This window comes from Asterias rubens, chromosome 17, assembly GCF_902459465.1.
Source record: "Asterias rubens chromosome 17, eAstRub1.3, whole genome shotgun sequence".
NCBI lineage: Eukaryota > Metazoa > Echinodermata > Asteroidea > Forcipulatida > Asteriidae > Asterias > Asterias rubens.
In genome coordinates, this window is record NC_047078.1 from 7,949,101 (window position 1) to 7,967,730 (window position 18,630).

Below are 18,630 nucleotides of genomic sequence, written 5' to 3' on the forward strand. Positions count from 1 at the left end.
ACAGTCGGTTTTAAAGTTTTTTGTTAAAAAAAACTTTTAAAAATACACTTGAAATACTTCCATTATGTCGAGTGCTTTGATAAACCATGGACTAAACAAAACTACCTGAAGATCATATTATATTTTCCAATTTGCTCTGACATATATTCTGACCCGTTTTAACATTAACTAATATAATAATATTATTATTCATTTTTAAAGACAAAGGCAAATGAACCCCCTTACGGAGACAATAACTTGGTACACAAACATAAAGTATGGCTTTAGTGCAGTTGACTTGACGTTGCGTTTTATATTGAAATAGCAACGTTCGGAAATCAAGATTGGTATATAATATTAATTAAAAAAAAGAAAATTGACGGACTAGTCAAAAACCTGGCAGACCAGTCAAAAATCAAGCCAACTGGTCCTGCTGGCCAGTTGAACAAAAAGTTAAGGGCAACCCCTGCAAAGTTGCTTCAACATTCAGTATTTTCCTGCAAGGTATTGTGGATCGATGTTTTTGAAGTATGAGACTTATACACCTTTATAGCACCATGGTTTACAAGGTGTTGTTGCGTGTTATGCAGTCAATCAAACCAGGAACACCGGGGCGAATGCCTTCTCTGTTCGACAAGTGCACTGGGTTATTTTACATTCATTACAGAACACAAAATACTCAATAATCGACTTAAAGGAACACGTTGCCTTGCATCGGTCGAGTTGGTCTTTCAAAAGCGTTTGTTATAAAGTGCATATGGTAAGAACGAGGTTTCAAGAGTTTAATACAATGATCCACTTTCATTTGACTTGAAATAGCGTGGTTTTCCTTTTACTTTGTGAACTAACACTTTCGGCCATTTATTTTAATCATCTGCATTCTATAGACGATGTGACCTCTGAAGTCACACGAAAACCATAACATGATTCGCGCGCATACCGCTGGGCAAAACCTTTGTGTTTTGGCAGCCAGCTAGGAAGTGTATACAATCTTACCATGACTACGTGTCTTTTGCCCGGCGAAACATGACGTATACAGTGTTTTTTCAACAGAGAGCGGTTTGAATGTAAACATAGGTCACATCGTCTATAAGAAACGGTTACATAAGCTTTTCAAAGACCAACTCTGCCGATCCAAGGCAGCATGTTCGTTGAAAGGTTCCTTAGTTACTTTCTGTCATATACTTTTATTTTTCTTAATGTAGGTGGATCTGACAAGCTTCATATAGAAAGAGTATCAACCCGCCAAGCAGTCTTAACTATTATGAATGTACAAGCCACTGACAGTGGCACTTATACATGCGCAGTCGGCCCACACAGAGCAACATTCTTTGTCGACATAAGTAGTAAGTATAAGTTTGACATTCCGATAACTTCATATAGCATTAAGTTATATTTTTATCTTTAAAGGCAGTGGACACTATTGGTGATTACTCAAAATAATTATTAGCATTAGACCTTACTTGGCAACGAGTAACAGGGAGCTGCTGTTTATCATAACACGTTGTGAGAAAAGGCTCCCTCTGAAGTGACGTAGTTTTCGAGAAAGAAGTAATTTTCCATGAATTTGATTTTGTGACCTCAGAATTAGATTTTGAGGTCAAGAAATCTAGCATCTGAAAGCACACAACTTTTTGAAGACAAGGGTGTTTTTTCTTCCATTATTATCTCACAACTTTGACGACTAATTGAGGTCAAATTTTCACAGGTTTGTTAGTTTGTGCATATGTTGAGATACACAAAGTGGGAAGACTGGTCTTTGACAATTACCAATAGTGTCCAGTGCCTTTAAGTTGTAGTTTGATCTTCATAAATATTCATTGAGACTAGAGCCCTGGGGTTGATTTCACAAAGAGTAAGAACTAGGCCTAACTATAGGACTAGTTCTAGGAGATATTACAAACTTAAGGCTAGTCCTAACTTAAGACGAATAACTCGTCCTAACTGGAAATAAGACTAGTCTTAACTCTTTGTGAAGTACACCCCTGTTCATACTTCCTGCGAATGCGGATGTGAAGCGGATTTTGGGGATGCGAGAATTCGTATACTCTTCCTTTCCAATTATATGAGGCAAGAAAATTTGATTCACATGAAGCATTCGCAGGAATCATGGACAGGGCTTAAGTGGTTAAGAAAGAAGATCATAATTGCCTGTTCTCTAGGAAGTAGAGAATATGGCAGAAATGATGGAAGACAAATTCAAGTCGAATTACTTTATATATTATCTTCAAGTTAAGATCTTTCCTTGCTCAAAGAGCTAAACCTTCTTGCTCGGAAATACGCAACTTTCTTGCACAAAGCAATACTTCTCTTAGCAATTAGCATGTTCTGAAGCATATGTTTTTTCTATCTCCATTCAATGTTTTGCTTTGGTAATGTGTGAATATGTTTCTGTAATGTCTTTGAATGTGAACTATGACGGACAAACAAACAGACAGACTATTTGACCGGAAGATACTGTACTGCATTGGTTACTCTGGTAGTATTGCTTTTTTACACAAAATCTCTCAGAAAACATATTTTCTTTATTTTATGAAAATTTGTTTTTGGGTGGATATACAATATTAAGAGATTAGAAAATTCCGATCTTCTTGATTATGTTCCTTGGCTTTTATGAACAAATGTATGCCAGAGGCTTGTTCCAGTACACCTATAATACCTGGTGTAGCCCTCACCTTAAAATATATATTAACAAAAATAAAACTCAACAGTAATTTCCCTGGGTTATTGTCCAGGGGGAATTAGAGAGGGTTATGTATCTACATTACCAACTCAAACCCCAAGTGGAGCATTTAGGTGTTTACAAGAACCAAGAACCGTTGAGGTTCCCTCCATGCAAGAACCAAGAACCCAGAACCAATGTTGTAATTGATCTTGAAGTTACATGTAGATTTACTCAGTAATGACCAAGTTTACGTTCTACAGTCTCCTCATGTCGTCAGCCCTGTATGCATGGAGCGACATGTTTTATGGGGCGGTGCCAGTGTGCAGCCGGGTACCGGGGTGACATGTGTCAATTTGCAAGTAAGCGAATGCATGGCAGCACCTCTTTGCATGGCTGCGGTCGCTATAGCAACTGACAAGTAACGCTGGCTCTATTATGCAAGATTTGTGACTTTGGCTGTTGTTAGATTATTAAGTCAACTGATCATCTTTTCAAGTAGAGATCTGTGTGCAGTGAATGTTAAAGTGAACACTGGATGTTATACAGACCAAATGTTGAAATCCTGTTTTGGGTTGTCATTGTTTCTGGCCTAATGAATTGTATTTCTTTGAGTTTATATTGGATCTAACTTGGCTGTGGTTAAAGTAAGTAATAGTGCATGTTTAAAAGGATCTAAAAAAGGTAACAATAATTGTGTGAGCTTGCACTTTAAGGCACTTGACACTATTGTAATTAAAAACCTTACTTGAAGGAGTAATGGAGAGCTGTTGGAGAAATGGCTCCCTCTGAAGTAATGGAGTTTTTGAGAAAGAAGTAATTTTTTCCACTAAAATATTTTAATTTGATTTCAAGACATCAGAATTAGATTTTGAGGTCTGGAAATCAAGCATCTGAAGGCACACAACTTTGTGTGACAAGGGTGTTTTTTCCTTCATTATCGTCTCGCAACTTCGGCGACCAATTGAGCTCAAATTTTCACAGGTTTGTTATTTTATGCATATGTTGAGATACACTAAGTTGGGAGACTGGTCTTGGACAATTTCCAAAGGTGTCCAGTGTCTTTAAATTAATTCAATTAAAATACCGCTTTTCCATTTCATGTCACTTGAAAAGGATCTGCAAATATTTCTTGTGTAGAAATTTACAAGATGAATGACAAAAGTTTAATTTGATACATTCTTGATATGCACCCAATCCATTTTGCTGTGCGCATAGATGCTATGCGCACAGCAAAATAACAAGCATGATATTCTTCCTACATGTACTTTAGTCTGAAAATTATTTTAGCATGTAGATACGTATATTTCCATGACATTTTTCAAAAACTACAGCACCTCAGCAACTAATATTTTAAGGGAAGCTTTCTACTATCGTTATCTTCAACCGTTGTAAGTTTAATGTAAATCTGCGGACATTGTGTTGTGTGTTACAAAAAGTACCAATATCCTTTAAAACGTGTAGGTCATTCCTTGTGCTAGCAAAATTGTTCCCACTTTTGTCCAAGGAACGAATATCATGCCTGAGAATATAGCACTTATTGGCAGCTTGCTATGCTTAAAGGGACACGTTGCCTTGGATCATCGGACGAATTGGTCCATGAAAAGCATTTGAAACCATTTGTTATAAAATGCGTATGGTTGGAAAGATGTTTTTAAAAGTAGAATACAATGATCCACACAAACATGCCACGAAATTGCATGGTTTTCCTTATAGTGAACTAACACGGCACGCCATTTTGTGGAGTCAAGTTTTTGACTCCATAAAATGGCCGACCGTGTTAGTTCGCAAAGTAAAAGGAAAACCGTGCAATTTTGAGGCATGTTTGTGTGGATCATTGTATTATACTTTTTCAACATCTTTCTAACCATATTATGTATTTTATAACAAATGGTTTTATAACAAGTGTCCCTTTAATTGTGTGTATGCTTTCTCACTTTATGCTATACATGTTACAAAGCGCTAATAACCTCAAAAAGCGCTGATAACCTCAAAAAAACGCTAATAACCTGAACTGCTTTAATGTCTTGTAATGCAAATGCCTTTGTAAATCTCTGCCTGATTTGAATTGAAATGATTTCTTTCTTTCTTAATCTTTGCCTGGATTGAAAATGACTCAGAATGAAAGGTTTGTTATTTATGTAAGTGGAAGACACAGAAGGCCCTATCATAGGGGTTGGGCTAGTTGGGATAAGGGTGGGGGACTTAATTGACTGGTTGTATTGTCCATAATTAGGGATGCAGTTCTATTTTTTTTTTTTATTGGTGTTTAGTTCTCTCTTAGAAGTTCACATTGATTCCTTGGGCAAATTTCCCTAAGAGCTCAAATTGATCTTAAAATGCGAATCAACCTCAACTGCTGAGCAAACCCAGATAGCAAGCACACGTTGGGCCAATGTTGGCACATATGGAGTTTTGTTGGTTGGTCGGTGTCGGTTGAATTACATTGGGCCAACAATGACCGAATGTGGGAAGAAAATTGCTGTCTGTTGGCTTGATTTTAATCTTTGGCCCAATGTTGGCACGATTTGTATCTTCCTTTTTTAAAAGCACGTGCATTGGACCAACGTTGGCCAAACACCACTGGCTCTAGGTTGGCATAATAAGAAAGTTTGTTAAATGTTGGCCCAAATGGGCCTGTGATCAGAGAAGTCACCGTGGGCCCTCTGTTGGCACAGTTATTTTTATTGATGATCTTATCTACGTTGGCCTCATGTTGCTAAAGTTATGTAGTACAAATCACTATGGCCCGGTGACCAGGGGTAATAATGTTGGAAGCACTTTGCGAAGCCCTCGGGTGTGAAAAGCGCTATATAAAAACGGGTTATTATTATTAGTATTATTATTATTATTATTATGGTGATAGACAACTCACCTTAAGATGAATCTTAGTGCTTTGTGAAATCCACCCATGTAATAAAGGTTTTTGATGCCTATTTTATGTAGAGATATTGTGTTAAATGATAAATGTTCCTGTTTTTGCATTTCAAGATACAATTGTATTGTGATGTCAAATACGATTGCATATTATATTGTCCACAGCTTTGCCACCCCCCCCCCCAGCCTAGCCTACATGTACATGTATATATTTAGATTAGAATTAATATTGTCATGATTTGTATACCAGTAATAACTGTTAGTTATCAGGGCCTAATTTCATGGCTTTGCTCGCTTAGAAGTTTACTGCTTACCGCCAAATTCTGCGCTGACAATCAAAATTCACCGCTTACTGTGCAAGCTGTGTAACTGAATATTGCATGTGGCGAACGCAAGTGCGCGAGCAAAAATTCTCTGCTCACCCATGAAATATGCTTGACATAAGGGTGGAACTCCCTGCTTCTGTAAGCGCAGATTCTTTGGTTACGGTAAGCAGAGCCATGACTTTGGGCGTAGTACAGCAGTCCTATAACTACGCATGCCAGCCCTATATGAGTACATGATGACTTGATGATTATACATGTAGCTTTACTATCCGCCATAGACCTTTATCATGCTGCCCCCATCTTGGTCATGTTCCTTGTATCGAATAACAGTAATGAGTGCTATCATTTTGAAAATAGGGACCAGACTATTTTGTTCTGCCAGCCTCCGTTTGGTAACATTGATATCAATGGGAGAAATTCAAGATGGCTGCACCGTGATAAAATTCTACATGTATTAGACTAGCTTTGATTAGTGTTGAGTGGGTTTTATACAGCAGTTAGTAGCCTGCATGATTACTGGGACTTTTTCAAAACCTTAGGCTCCGGCTCCAGACTCTGTTGTGTTGGAAACATCATACAAAATGTACACTAAGGAGAAACTATAAATAAATAGTAAACTTGCGGGTACAACCATGTGTAAATCTCTTAGGGTGAGTGTTGTTTGGTCACGACGTTTCGAACAGTATACTCTGCTGGTCATCAGGAGAATGCTGGACTGCTGGCGGTGGTCCAGCATTCTCCTGAAGACGAGCAGAGTATACAATATACTGTTCGAAACTTCAAGACCAAACCGGCTCTTTCCAGAGCCAACACTCACCCTAAGAGATTTACACATGGTAGTACCCGCAAGTTTACTATTTATTTATAATTTCTCTTTATTTCTCCACACCATGCAAAGCTACAAACAATACTTAAAATGTACACTGCTCCAAAATTTATGCTACAGCCGGTGCCAGAGCTTGAGCCTAAGCCAAGGTTTTGGTAAAGGCCCTTAATTAATAACGTATCGTGACAATTCTATTTACATACACTGTTTTGTTTTCTTACAGCGTTTGATATCCGAGTACAACCTCCTTCTGGACAGATCCCACACATCGGTGACAATATAACATTTGTGTGTGAGGTGTCGGAACAATCTGGGTACAGGTACCCGTCATGGCTGAACCCAAGTGGAGAACAGATATACCCAGATGGTCAAGGTATGTCTGTGAGAGGTGGTAGTAAATGGGTATGTCAGGGTAAGTGCATTGGGATGTGGGATCTGAACAATCTGGGTACAGGTACCCATCGTGGCTGAACCCAAGCGGAGAACAGATATACCCAGATGGCCAAGGTATGTCTGTGAGAGGTGGTAGTAAATGGGTATATCAGGGTAAGTGCATTGGGATGTGGGATCTGAACAATCTGGGTACAGGTACCCATCATGACTGAACCCAAGCGGAGAACAGATATACCCAGATGGTCAAGGTATGTCTGTGAGAGGTGGTAGTAAACAGGTATACCAGGGGTAAATGTGCTTATAGTATCTGCTAAGCAGATTAAAGTGATAGCAGGAAAGTGGTCACGAATTTAGCTTCTGGGTGTCACTACATGCGTAATGAGACTATAATGTAAAGTTGTTTGCAGGAGGAGGGAAAAGGAGGGGTCTTTGGTATTCCAAGATGTGTTTAGGTTCAGGTTGACTCTGTGGTTTCTTTCCCTGCCTTTTTCCCTGCCTTTTTCACCCTTATGGACCCCAGTTCGAATCCTACCTCAGACCAGAGCCTTGCATGTGGATTTTCCCCCATTTTGGGTTTCCCTCCTAATGTACATCTAAAACTGAACATTTCTTCTTGTTTTCTTTATTCAACTTGTTATTGGCGCTGATAGTGCTGTTGGATGCATAATCAAAATAAATAAATAAATAAATTGACTTTGACGTTTTCAGGTCTTACACAAAGTCGTGTGTTGGTGAGTGAACTGTCGTATCTTGCTTCCGAGCTTCAGATTCTTGATCTTCAACTGATTGATGAAGGAATCTATACATGTAGAGTTGGACCTCTCAGCACAACACAGGAAGTATTCATTGAAGGTAGGAGCAGATTTTACTTCAAATAACTTAAGAAAACCAAATAATATTCTTTATCCCTGACGCAAATTTTACATCTATTAAATCTTTGCGGTACCCCCTGCTAAAATACTTAAATATAGGATTCGAACTGCCTCTAGCTACCAGGCGATCTCGGTGGTCTAGTTGGTAAGACACTGGTCTAGAATGGCACAGGTCGTGGGTTCGAATCCCACCCGAGTAATACATGTATGCGTATCATTTTGACTTACAGTGCTTTCACACATCGGTGTATGGGTAAAACCTGAAAATGCTCAGTATGCTGTGTTGTAAATATGGAAGCAACTGGAAAGTTAATGACCAATAACTAAAGAGTATTTGATACTATTAGTATATAATATTTTGTGTAGGTAGGTTTGTTTATGGTATTGACTTGTAATTGAGATACAAAAATTGTAAACTTTACCGAAGCGCTATTTGATATCTGAAAATTTGTGATAAAATTTAATCAAGATTTGATACTATGTTTTCTTTTGCCTCAGTTGGTTGCCGACAACCCTGCTTCAATGGAGGACGTTGTATCAATGGAGTGTGTGCATGCCCAACTAGTTATGAAGGAACACAATGCAGGATACCAGTTGGATTTGACATTCGTATCATCGTTCCTGACAACTTGACCCCAATGGTTGGAGATGACCTTTCATTTACCTGCGAGGTCGGGTCGGGAGGTCAATACCGGAACCCAGTATGGAGAGATACAAGAGGAGGTCAAATACCTCACATACAGGAAGGTCAGAGTTCAAGGGTTATATGCTTGACGCTTATTAATTATACTTATTTATTTATTTTTTATTTATTTTGGTTTAAAACACAGCACCTTGTCGGTAGCATTACTTGGCAATACTAAAATGACATATTTACAAATTCTGCAAAATCCTGCAAAAGACATGCAAAATCTGGATACAGTTAATATTTTTCCTATATACATGTACAAGCTAAAGTAGTAGTCCAAGCCATTTTTTTATACCTTCTGCGCGAGTAGTAGTTTAAAAGCAAGACAGTATTTTTCAGAACTGAGAAGTGTCCCAAACAATCCAATAAATCTGCTCTGCAGTAGTAGAATGTGGAAAGACAGTTCTCTTTAGAACAAACTCTACTTGGCAAGTATAGATACGCACATGGTGTTACCGCAAACCAAATATATATTATTAGGGAGGTTTAGCTGCACGCTACACGAAAAAATGCAAAAATGTGAACATGAACGTCAGAAAATTGTGTAGCTTCTAGGTATTGTCACCACATTGGAATTAGTGCATGCTCCCGTATGGTGTCTGCACTTACATACCCGACGTGAAAAATGGTAACTTCACGCGTTTATGCTGAAATTATGAGATGTTTACACAAAATTTTCTCACGTTCACGTTTACATTTTGCTTGTGTAACGTGCAGCTATTGTTATTGTAGTTCTGACTCCTGTTTTTATTTTCTGTTTGCGTTCGGCAGGAGTGGATGAGCATCTTGGCGCTGTGGTTATTAATGAATACAGTACACGTCTAGTTATCTCAGGATTAGGAACATCAGATTCTGGAACATACGTCTGTTCAACTGGACCTCTGTATCGAGATTTATCTATTGATATTAAAGGTATGTACATGTAGGTGCTATCAGGTCTCTTAAAGGCACGGGACTCTATTGGTAATTACTCAAAATAATTGTTAGCATTTAAATTTACTTTAAAGTGCTAAATAAAAGGACTTTTATTACAAAAATTATTATCACGTACTTTATGATTTGGTTTGAATTGAATGTTAAACAGTAATTAATATTTGCCTCTAAACCTCAGGTCGACCCTGTTTCCCTCCGTGCTCTAACGGTGGTACGTGCACCGATGGTCTCTGCCAGTGTCCAGATAACTATGCAGGAACTCAATGTGAAACATTTGGTATGTTGAACTTTCTCAGTCAGGAAACTGACATATTTTATCTTTCCCAAGTCGCTGCTCCTTGAGATGATATCTCTATAGCTTTGATCATTCACTCATGATTCAGACAAGTAAGATGCACATCGAACAGTTAGCACAAAATTTACCCTCAGCAGTTTTGTGAAATTGAGCCCTGGGTCGGAATGGAACCTACTTGGTATTTGTGATTCCATAATCATCTTTTGCAAGAGACTAATCTGCTAATGGGAGACTTCTTGGAATGTCCTTTCCCAAAGTTCCCGCAAGTGTCATGGCCGAGCGGTTAAGAGCACCGGATTCAAGAGCTGCGTTAAATGGACCGTTTGCCGCCAGCGTTTCAAATTTCTCTGAATGATTTTGATTGTTGTTTCTCTGCAGTTCCACCGTTCACCATTCGGATCTTACCTCTGGCGAATCCATCCCCTACCATTGGAGATAATCTCACAGTAGACTGTGTCGTCCATCCGTCTGGGTTGTATAGGAATCCAATATGGCGGGGTCCTGGAGGTAGATCCATCAACACAATGGCACAAGGTAAGGTAGTCAAAAATGTGATGGGCTCTGTGAAAATGAGTCACAAGGGGGGGACAAGTAACTTATTGGGTTTTATACTTGGCTGAAAAGAGCAAACAACAAGCTTCATTTTGACATATCTTACGTTCAAAAGTTATGACCTTTTGAAAAATAGATTATGTCATAATCTGAAAATAACCTATACTGGGGAAACAGCCCGTTTGGTAAAAAAATCAACTATTGATGTCTAACGGGTGAACAAAAAGAACAAGTTTTAATCACCTTTATCGATTTAAGAAATGTGAAAATATAGACCCTCAAGAAGCGTAAAATCACATTGAAAAAAAATATGTCAACAGCTCTGTACTATTTTGCTCTGAAAATGTTGCTTGTATACCCTGTCTCGACTGAAAAAATGCCTTCAGTAGTCCGTTCTGTATCATTTGGAACCATAAAATCTGTAATTTGTTTACCCCAATTCTGAAAATTTGACCATACCGGCATGGTAAATTTTTTTTCATTTCGGACCAAAAATCCAAACTCACAAAATTCTCAATAAATCTGAAAATTTTGCTTGTATACCCAGTCTCGACTGATAAAATGTCTTCAGTTGTCCGTTCTGTATCATTTGGAACCATAAAATCATCTGTAATTTTTTGACCCCAAATCTGAAATTTTGACCATACCGGTATGGTCAATTTTTTTTCATTTTGGACCAAAAATCCAAACTCAACAAGTTCTCTATAAATCTAAAAATGTTGGTTGTTTACCCAGTCTCAACTGACCAAATGTCTTCAGTAGTCCGTTCTGTATCATTTGGTGTCTGTTAAAAACTCAGTTGTTTGAAGCTGCTTTTTGGAATCTGCTTATTTGTAATTGTATCTTTCACTCACTGTATATTTTATTGATCTCTTTATGTGCTTCAATGCTTTTGCATTAGGCACTCAATAAATGTGTTAATAATTTTTTTATTATTGTTACGTATTTTGCAGGAGGTGTGATGAGACTTCACACAGAAATCACAAGCCCTTTCAATACCAGACTAGTTATTGAAATGTTGAGTAACGAAGATGAAGGAAGTTATGAATGTCAGGCTGGACCATTCTCTACCTCACTGATCATTGACATTCCAGGTAAGCTAGATCATGTTATTTATTTATTCATTTATTTTACTGGAAACAAGTATAATTAATTACTACTGTATTTATTTTCTTCCTGAGATGAAAAATATTTAAAAGGCATGTGGACACTTTTGGTATTACTCAAAATAAAAAATTAAAATTTACTTGGTAGCAATAAAGAACTGTTGATAGTATAAAACATTGTGAGAAATGGCTCCCTCTGAAGTAACATAGTTTTCGAGATAGAAGTAACTTTCCACGAATTGAATTTTGAGACCTCAAAATTATATTTTGAGGTCACAAAATCAAGCATCAACTTTGTGTGCCAAGGGTGTTTTTTTTTTCATTATTATCTCGCAACTGAGTGAGAAGGTTTGTCTTTGACAATTACCAAAGGTACCCAGTGCATTTTAGCTAGATCATGTGGTTTATATATTAATTTCTTTTACTGTTAAAAAATGTAATAATTACTACTGTGTCCCTTTGTTTACTTATGTGCGCCCATGAACGCGATGACAAATGTATTTTAAATGACTTCAATAAACCAATAGTCAAATTTTTAAATGCAATTTATTTCCGTACCAACAATAAGAAAAGACAGAATCTTAATGGTCAAAAATAAAGTAGTGTGTACAATACCACCAAACATGACCAGTGATAATGACAATGAAAACAGTTAATAATGTTATATTATTTTCTACCTCACTAAACACCGACATACATTGTACATAGAGTTTGACATGTTTATTGTGATACATGTATTGTGGAAGTAACCTGACTAAAGGTAACAATGGCGGACTTTTGGAATGTTTTGTGGCTACAGACTTACCAGGTAAAATCCATTGTTTTGGTAATGTGTCCATGCTCGGGACTAAGCAAACAGTGGAAAGTTACCTGCGGCCGATTTCACGAAACGCTAGGATTAATCCTATCTCGAGTTAGGACGAGTGACCCGTCCTAACTTAGGATGGGTTCAATGCGTCATACGCGTTTGGATACGGAATCTAACTCGTCCTAAGTCCTAAGATTAATCCTAAGTTGGGATTAGTTGAGTGAAATCGACGGCTGGTAATGCTGTTGCCATCTAGCATCCCAAAGTCTCCTATTGAACTTGCCCATTAATTTGTTAAAGTAATAGTTTTATATTTGACTTTTTATTCAGTTGAAGATTGTGTTCCATCTTGCATCAATGGTGGTCGGTGTGTTCAAGGAGAATGTGTTTGTAGGACAGGTTGGACAGGAAGTAGCTGCCGTACACCAGGTATAACCCTCCCCAAGCCCCAATCTTACCCCCCACGCCCACCTTCTCATTATTATCCCAGCCCCCACCTTGATCCCAATCTTTGACCACCCTTTCCCCCTCCCAATCTTGCATCAATGGTGGTCGGTGTTCCCAATATCAGGCCTGTAAAGTGACCGTCCCTCCTTCTGGCCACTCAAAGTCCCTAGGGGGAATAGACGTTCACTAGTTACCTCATATATGTGTGTAATATTAGATAGGCCAGTCTCGTGAATGGATCGAGTTGGTGTAATGGTGTAATTCCCTTCCCTTCCACCTCTGGGACCCCGGTTCGAATCCCACCGGGGGCACTACAGTATGTGGATTGGGTTTTCAGTTCCTACCAGACTGCGTGGGTTTTCCCCGGAATAATTCTCTGGGGTTTTCCTCCAGCATCTCAATCTTGAGTTTCTATTCTTGTCTTCTCTCCATTGGGTTCTTGGTTTGTACAGTGATTAAGTTCACTTTTCTCAGAGTCCATGGCTTCACAACCAGAATAATTTAAATGAAAGTTCCTAACTCAATTTACTCATAAAGCTTTTGTCCAATTATGACTCTTTGAACATTTTATTTGAAACAATTTTCTACTACAAAATTTCTTTGAATCTTTTTGCAGCCCCTACGTATCCAATCCGGATTGTTCGTCCTGATGTTCTACCAACCCTTGGAGGGGATTTAGACTTGCTATGCGAGGTACCAGTCACAAGTCAGTACACCATGCCGATATGGTTGAACACCAATCAAGAAATGGTTCCTAAGGCAACTCAAGGTTGGTCACTAGTAGCTTTGATTTGAATTTAAGTCAATCAAATCTTTCTTAATAAGTAAATACTTTTGTTTGCATTTTTTGATAAGTTTAAAACATTGTAAGAAAAAAACAATAATAGGCAATTCAGTTAAAGAATGCCAAAGTTTATAAAAAAGGTTGTATCGACCAAAAAAAGGCGCTGTACAAAGCGCCATAAAGCACAGTCATTATTTAATATCACAAATCATTATTCCAACTTTGTGAATGATTTTACTGTTACTTGCTAGCACCACTTGCAGTTTTGAATTTGAACACTCAAGTCTTAATTATATTTAAAGTGTGAAACAAAGCACATTTAAAATTGTCAACAATGTTCTATCTGTATTTGAGGCATTGCATGGTAAGGTATCGATATATATTTGGTTTGCAGTAACAATGTGTGTAAATCAACTTGCCAGGTAGAGTTGGTTCTTTTTGAGAACTGTCTTGCTATGTATATTCTTCTACCACAGAGTAGATTTTTCAGATTTTTCTTTTCGGGAGGGTTTTCTCAGTTCTGAAAAGAACTGTCCTGCTTTTTAACTACTACATGTACATGTACCTGGGCGAAAGGAATGTTCTATCTGTCTGTGATGTTAGATACAAATGTCATTGTAAGTTTGTGATGTGTACAAACTTGACTTTGTCAGCATGTTTTATAATTCCATGAATAATAATTTATTGTATTTCATCCCAATTCTTAAAACAACTACACTGGCTCCCTATTACTCAACGAATCATCTTCAAGCTGATGCTCAAAACTTATCTTATGTCACAGGTTTTCAAGGACTAGTTTTGTTGTGTCTGTTTTTCTTTTCTTTTGTTTTTGTTTGACTGCGCCTTGAACACCCAGCAGAGTGGATATGTGCGCATTACAAGTCTTTATTATTATTATTATTATTAATTTTGGTTTTTACCCAAATACTCATGTGTGTTAGCACTGTATACTCAGTACTTTCCCGAGTCCTGTGAAAAAAATATCACAGGCATGTTACTCGGGTGAGATTCGAACCCACAACCCTTGCAATTCTAGAGCAGTGTCTTAGGGTTCGAATCCCACCCGAGTAACATGCCTGTGATATTTTTATCACAAGACTCGGGGAAAGTACTGAGTATACAGTGCTAACACACATCGTTGTATGGGTAAAAAACAAAATTAATATTCTTTATACCCGATGTAAATTTCACATCTACTATTATTATTATCATTATCATTTTTATTATTATTATTATTATGTTGTTCTGCAGGTCATCTCTACTCTGTTGCTGAATCTGAGCATGCCACTAGGCTTCATATCACTGATCTACAACGCACGGATGGAGGAACTTATATATGTGTCACTGGTCCCCTGTCTGCTGATATCACACTAAATATCCCAGGTGTGTTACCAGTATTCTGCTGTCTGTATTTTATCTTTATTTTGTCAATGTTTATTTATAGGATGTGCTTTTCTACGTTTTTCTTTGAAGATATATTTTTTTTTTACCCCCCCCCCCCAAAAAAAAAGAACCAAAAAAAAGAACAACAAATAATAATAATAATAAACATATAAATGCACCCTCGGAATAGGATTTTGTACACTTATAGATGACGCAATATAAATGCATTATTATTATTGTTATTATCTAAAATAAATAAAAAATAAATAGAAAACATAAAACTTGTTTATAGTATTGTTTTTCTAATGTTATATAAAAACATCAACTTCATAAAAACATGGCAATAAAGCCATATAGAATGCACCAGAGTAGGGCTTTACAAACCAAAAATAAAATGTTTGTAAGCAGGCTTTGCGCTTTCAAGCTTGCACATTTTTCAATCCACAGTTGAGGTTGTTTTCAATAGCCTATCACTTCCCTGAAGTTACTAAATAAGTTATTACTATAAACCACAAGGGAAACTGACTGGGTAAATTTGTAAATGATTTTTGGGGTTGAACAAAGAATTGACTAGAGTGGGATTCGAACCAATGACCTCCGGATTAACGTGCCGGCGCTCTACCAACTGAGCTATCTAGCCCTGTATTGGCGGTGTCCCTATTTTGTCAATATCTTTGTTCTGGGGTGCCAGTCAGAAGCCACACAACTGTTAACTGCCGTGTAGCCAGGGATCACACCCAAATTACGATACAACCCCAAAAAATAAATAAGTTATTGATATAAAATCATAATAACGGCACCATAATTAATGTCTGTTGCAATTTAAAGACACTGGATACTATTGGTAATTGTCAAAGACCAGTCTTCTCACTTGGTGTATCTCAACATATGTACAAAATAACAAACCTGTGAAAACTTGAGCTCAATTGGTCATTGAAGTTGTGAGATAATAGTGAAAGAAAAAAACACCCTTGTCATACGAAGTTGTGTGCTTTTAGATGGTTGATTCCGTGACCTCAAATTCGAGACCTCAAATTTGAAAACTATGTCACTTCAGAGGGAGCTGCTTCTCACAATGTTTTATACTATCAACCTCTCCCCATTACTCATTACCAAGTACGGTTTTTATGCTAATAATTATTTTGAGTAATTACCAATAGTGTTCACTGCCTTAAAGGACCATTACAGAATTGGTTTTGCTAACACAACAGTTGCTGACAGTGTAAGTACTTTATGTAATCCACCATACACATAAACTGACAAACCTGTAGAAGTTTGAGATCGATCGGCCATCTAGGTCACGAGAAAATAGTGAAAACCCGATTACACATTTTGCATTGCATCGATGCCAAAACAAAAATGAATAAAACGCTCACTGAGCGATAAACTCCAAATGCGAAATCAGATTATTTATTTCTCATCAAATATGACATTTCAGGCAGAAATATGTCAAGGGATGTTTTCTACTATCATCATCATTAGACCGTGTAAGTTTGATGTAAATCTGTGATCTTCACAATTTTTTTTTCTTACCAATTCTGTAATGTTCCTGTAAGGTGTTTAAAAACAAAACATTTTTTCAGGGGTTGTTTGTTTGATTTGTTTCAGGATCTGGAAGTGGCTGCAACCCTGCTTGTTTGAACGGTGCTCAATGTGTTAACAGAGTCTGCATTTGCTTAGATGGGTTCAGTGGAAGACAATGTCAAATTAAAGGTAGTCACATCTTATTATTAAATTGTTTTTAAAGTTTTTTTTTATGCAAGTCGCCAGACAAATGTCGTCAGTAGTCCGTTCTGTATCATTTGGAACCATGAAATCATTTTTTTTGACCCAGCATGGAGTTCTAATAAATAAATAAAAATTGGTTGTATAAAAAAAGGATTCTTCAGTAGTATCTTCTGTATCTTTTGAAAGCAGAAAATCACAAAAAATTTATTCACCCAAAATCTGAAAAATCGACTCATGCCGGCATCACAGATTTTTTGGATTTTTGACCAAAACCCAAACTCACAAAATTCTGAATAAATCTTAAACTTTTGCTAATATACCCAGTCCGCACTGATAAAATGTCTTCAGTAGTATCTTCTGTATCATTTGAAAGAATAAAATCACCCAAAAAATGTTCACCCTAAATCTGAAAAATCGACCCATGCGGGTGTGGCGCAAATTTTTTCACCCCAAATCTGAAAAAAATCGACCCATGCTGGCATCACAGATTTTTTGGGATTTTTGACCAAAAACACAAACGGGCAAAATTCTTTAAAAATCTCAAACTTTTGCTAATAGACCCAGTCTGCACTGATAAAATGTCTTCAGTAGTATCTTCTGTATCATTTGAAAGCATAAAATCACCGTAAATTTGTTCACCCCAAATCTGATAAATCGACCCATGCCGGCATCACAGTTTTTTTGGGGATTTTTAGACCAAAAACACAAACTCCCAAAATTCTTAATAAATCTCAAACTTTCGCTAATATACCCAGTCTGCACTGATAAAATGTCTTCAGTAGTATCTTCTGTATCATTTGAAAGCATAAAATCCACACAAAAATTTTCACCCCAAATCTGAAAAATCGACCCATGCCGGCATCACAGATTTTTTTGGATTTTTGACCAAAAACACAAACGGGCAAAATTCTTTAAAAATCTCAAACTTTTGCTAATTTACCCAGTCCACACTGACAAAATGTCTTCAGTAGTATCTTCTGTATCATTTGAAAACATACTGGCATGGTCGACTTTTTTCTCAATAAATCTGAATTTCTTTGTTGTATACCCAGTTTCGACTGATAAAATGTCTTCAGTAGTCCGTTCTGTATCATTTGGAATCATAAAATCATCAGAAATTTTCTGACCTCAAATCGGTATTGTCGATTTTTTTATAAGTTGGTGATAATGTGAACTTCTTTTGTGAGATCCCGGCTGATAGACCGTATAGAAACCCTTCAGTACCTAAGGTCCTAAGTACCAAATGTAACTAATACTTTGTTTACCATTCACAGAGGAGATCCTTGTGATCATCCCAGACACATTGACTCCTGAAGTTGGTGATAATGTGAACTTCCTATGTGAGATCCCGGCTGATAGACCGTACAGAAACCCTACAGTACCAAAATGTCTTAGTACCAAATGTAACTAATACTTTGTTTACCATTCACAGAGGAGATCCTTGTGATCGTCCCAGACACATTGACTCCTGAAGTTGGTGATGATGTGAACTTCCTTTGTGAGATCACGGCTGATAGACCGTACAGAAACCCTACAGTACCAAAGTGTCTTAGTACCAAATGTAACTAATACTTTGTTTACCATTCACAGAGGAGATCCTTGTGATCATCCCAGACACATTGACTCCTGAAGTTGGTGATAATGTGAACTTCCTATGTGAGATCCCGGCTGATAGACCGTACAGAAACCCTACAGTACCAAAGTGTCTTAGTACCAAATGTAACTAATACTTTGTTTACCATTCACAGAGGAGATCCTTGTGATCGTCCCAGACACATTGACTCCTGAAGTTGGTGATGATGTGAACTTCCTTTGTGAGATCACGGCTGATAGACCGTACAGAAACCCTACAGTACCAAAGTGTCTTAGTACCAAATGTAACTAATACTTTGTTTACCATTCACAGAGGAGATCCTTGTGATCATCCCAGACACATTGACTCCTGAAGTTGGTGATGATGTGAACTTCCTA

The 18,630-nt window shown here is 37.5% G+C and overlaps 1 protein-coding gene across 1 annotated transcript in view; it reads left to right on the forward strand.

Moving 5' to 3' along the window:
- Positions 1–18,630, forward strand: part of LOC117301759 — a 241,232-nt gene that overhangs the window by 100,328 nt on the left and 122,274 nt on the right. Inside the window, exons 59-70 of the mRNA XM_033785780.1 lie at positions 1,185–1,325; positions 6,894–7,043; positions 7,772–7,915; positions 8,434–8,682; positions 9,395–9,535; positions 9,735–9,833; positions 10,230–10,385; positions 11,357–11,497; positions 12,648–12,746; positions 13,381–13,533; positions 14,800–14,931; positions 16,540–16,644. Of these exons, the coding sequence (XP_033641671.1) occupies positions 1,185–1,325; positions 6,894–7,043; positions 7,772–7,915; positions 8,434–8,682; positions 9,395–9,535; positions 9,735–9,833; positions 10,230–10,385; positions 11,357–11,497; positions 12,648–12,746; positions 13,381–13,533; positions 14,800–14,931; positions 16,540–16,644 (1,710 nt within the window). The remainder of the gene's footprint in view (positions 1–1,184; positions 1,326–6,893; positions 7,044–7,771; positions 7,916–8,433; positions 8,683–9,394; positions 9,536–9,734; positions 9,834–10,229; positions 10,386–11,356; positions 11,498–12,647; positions 12,747–13,380; positions 13,534–14,799; positions 14,932–16,539; positions 16,645–18,630) is intronic.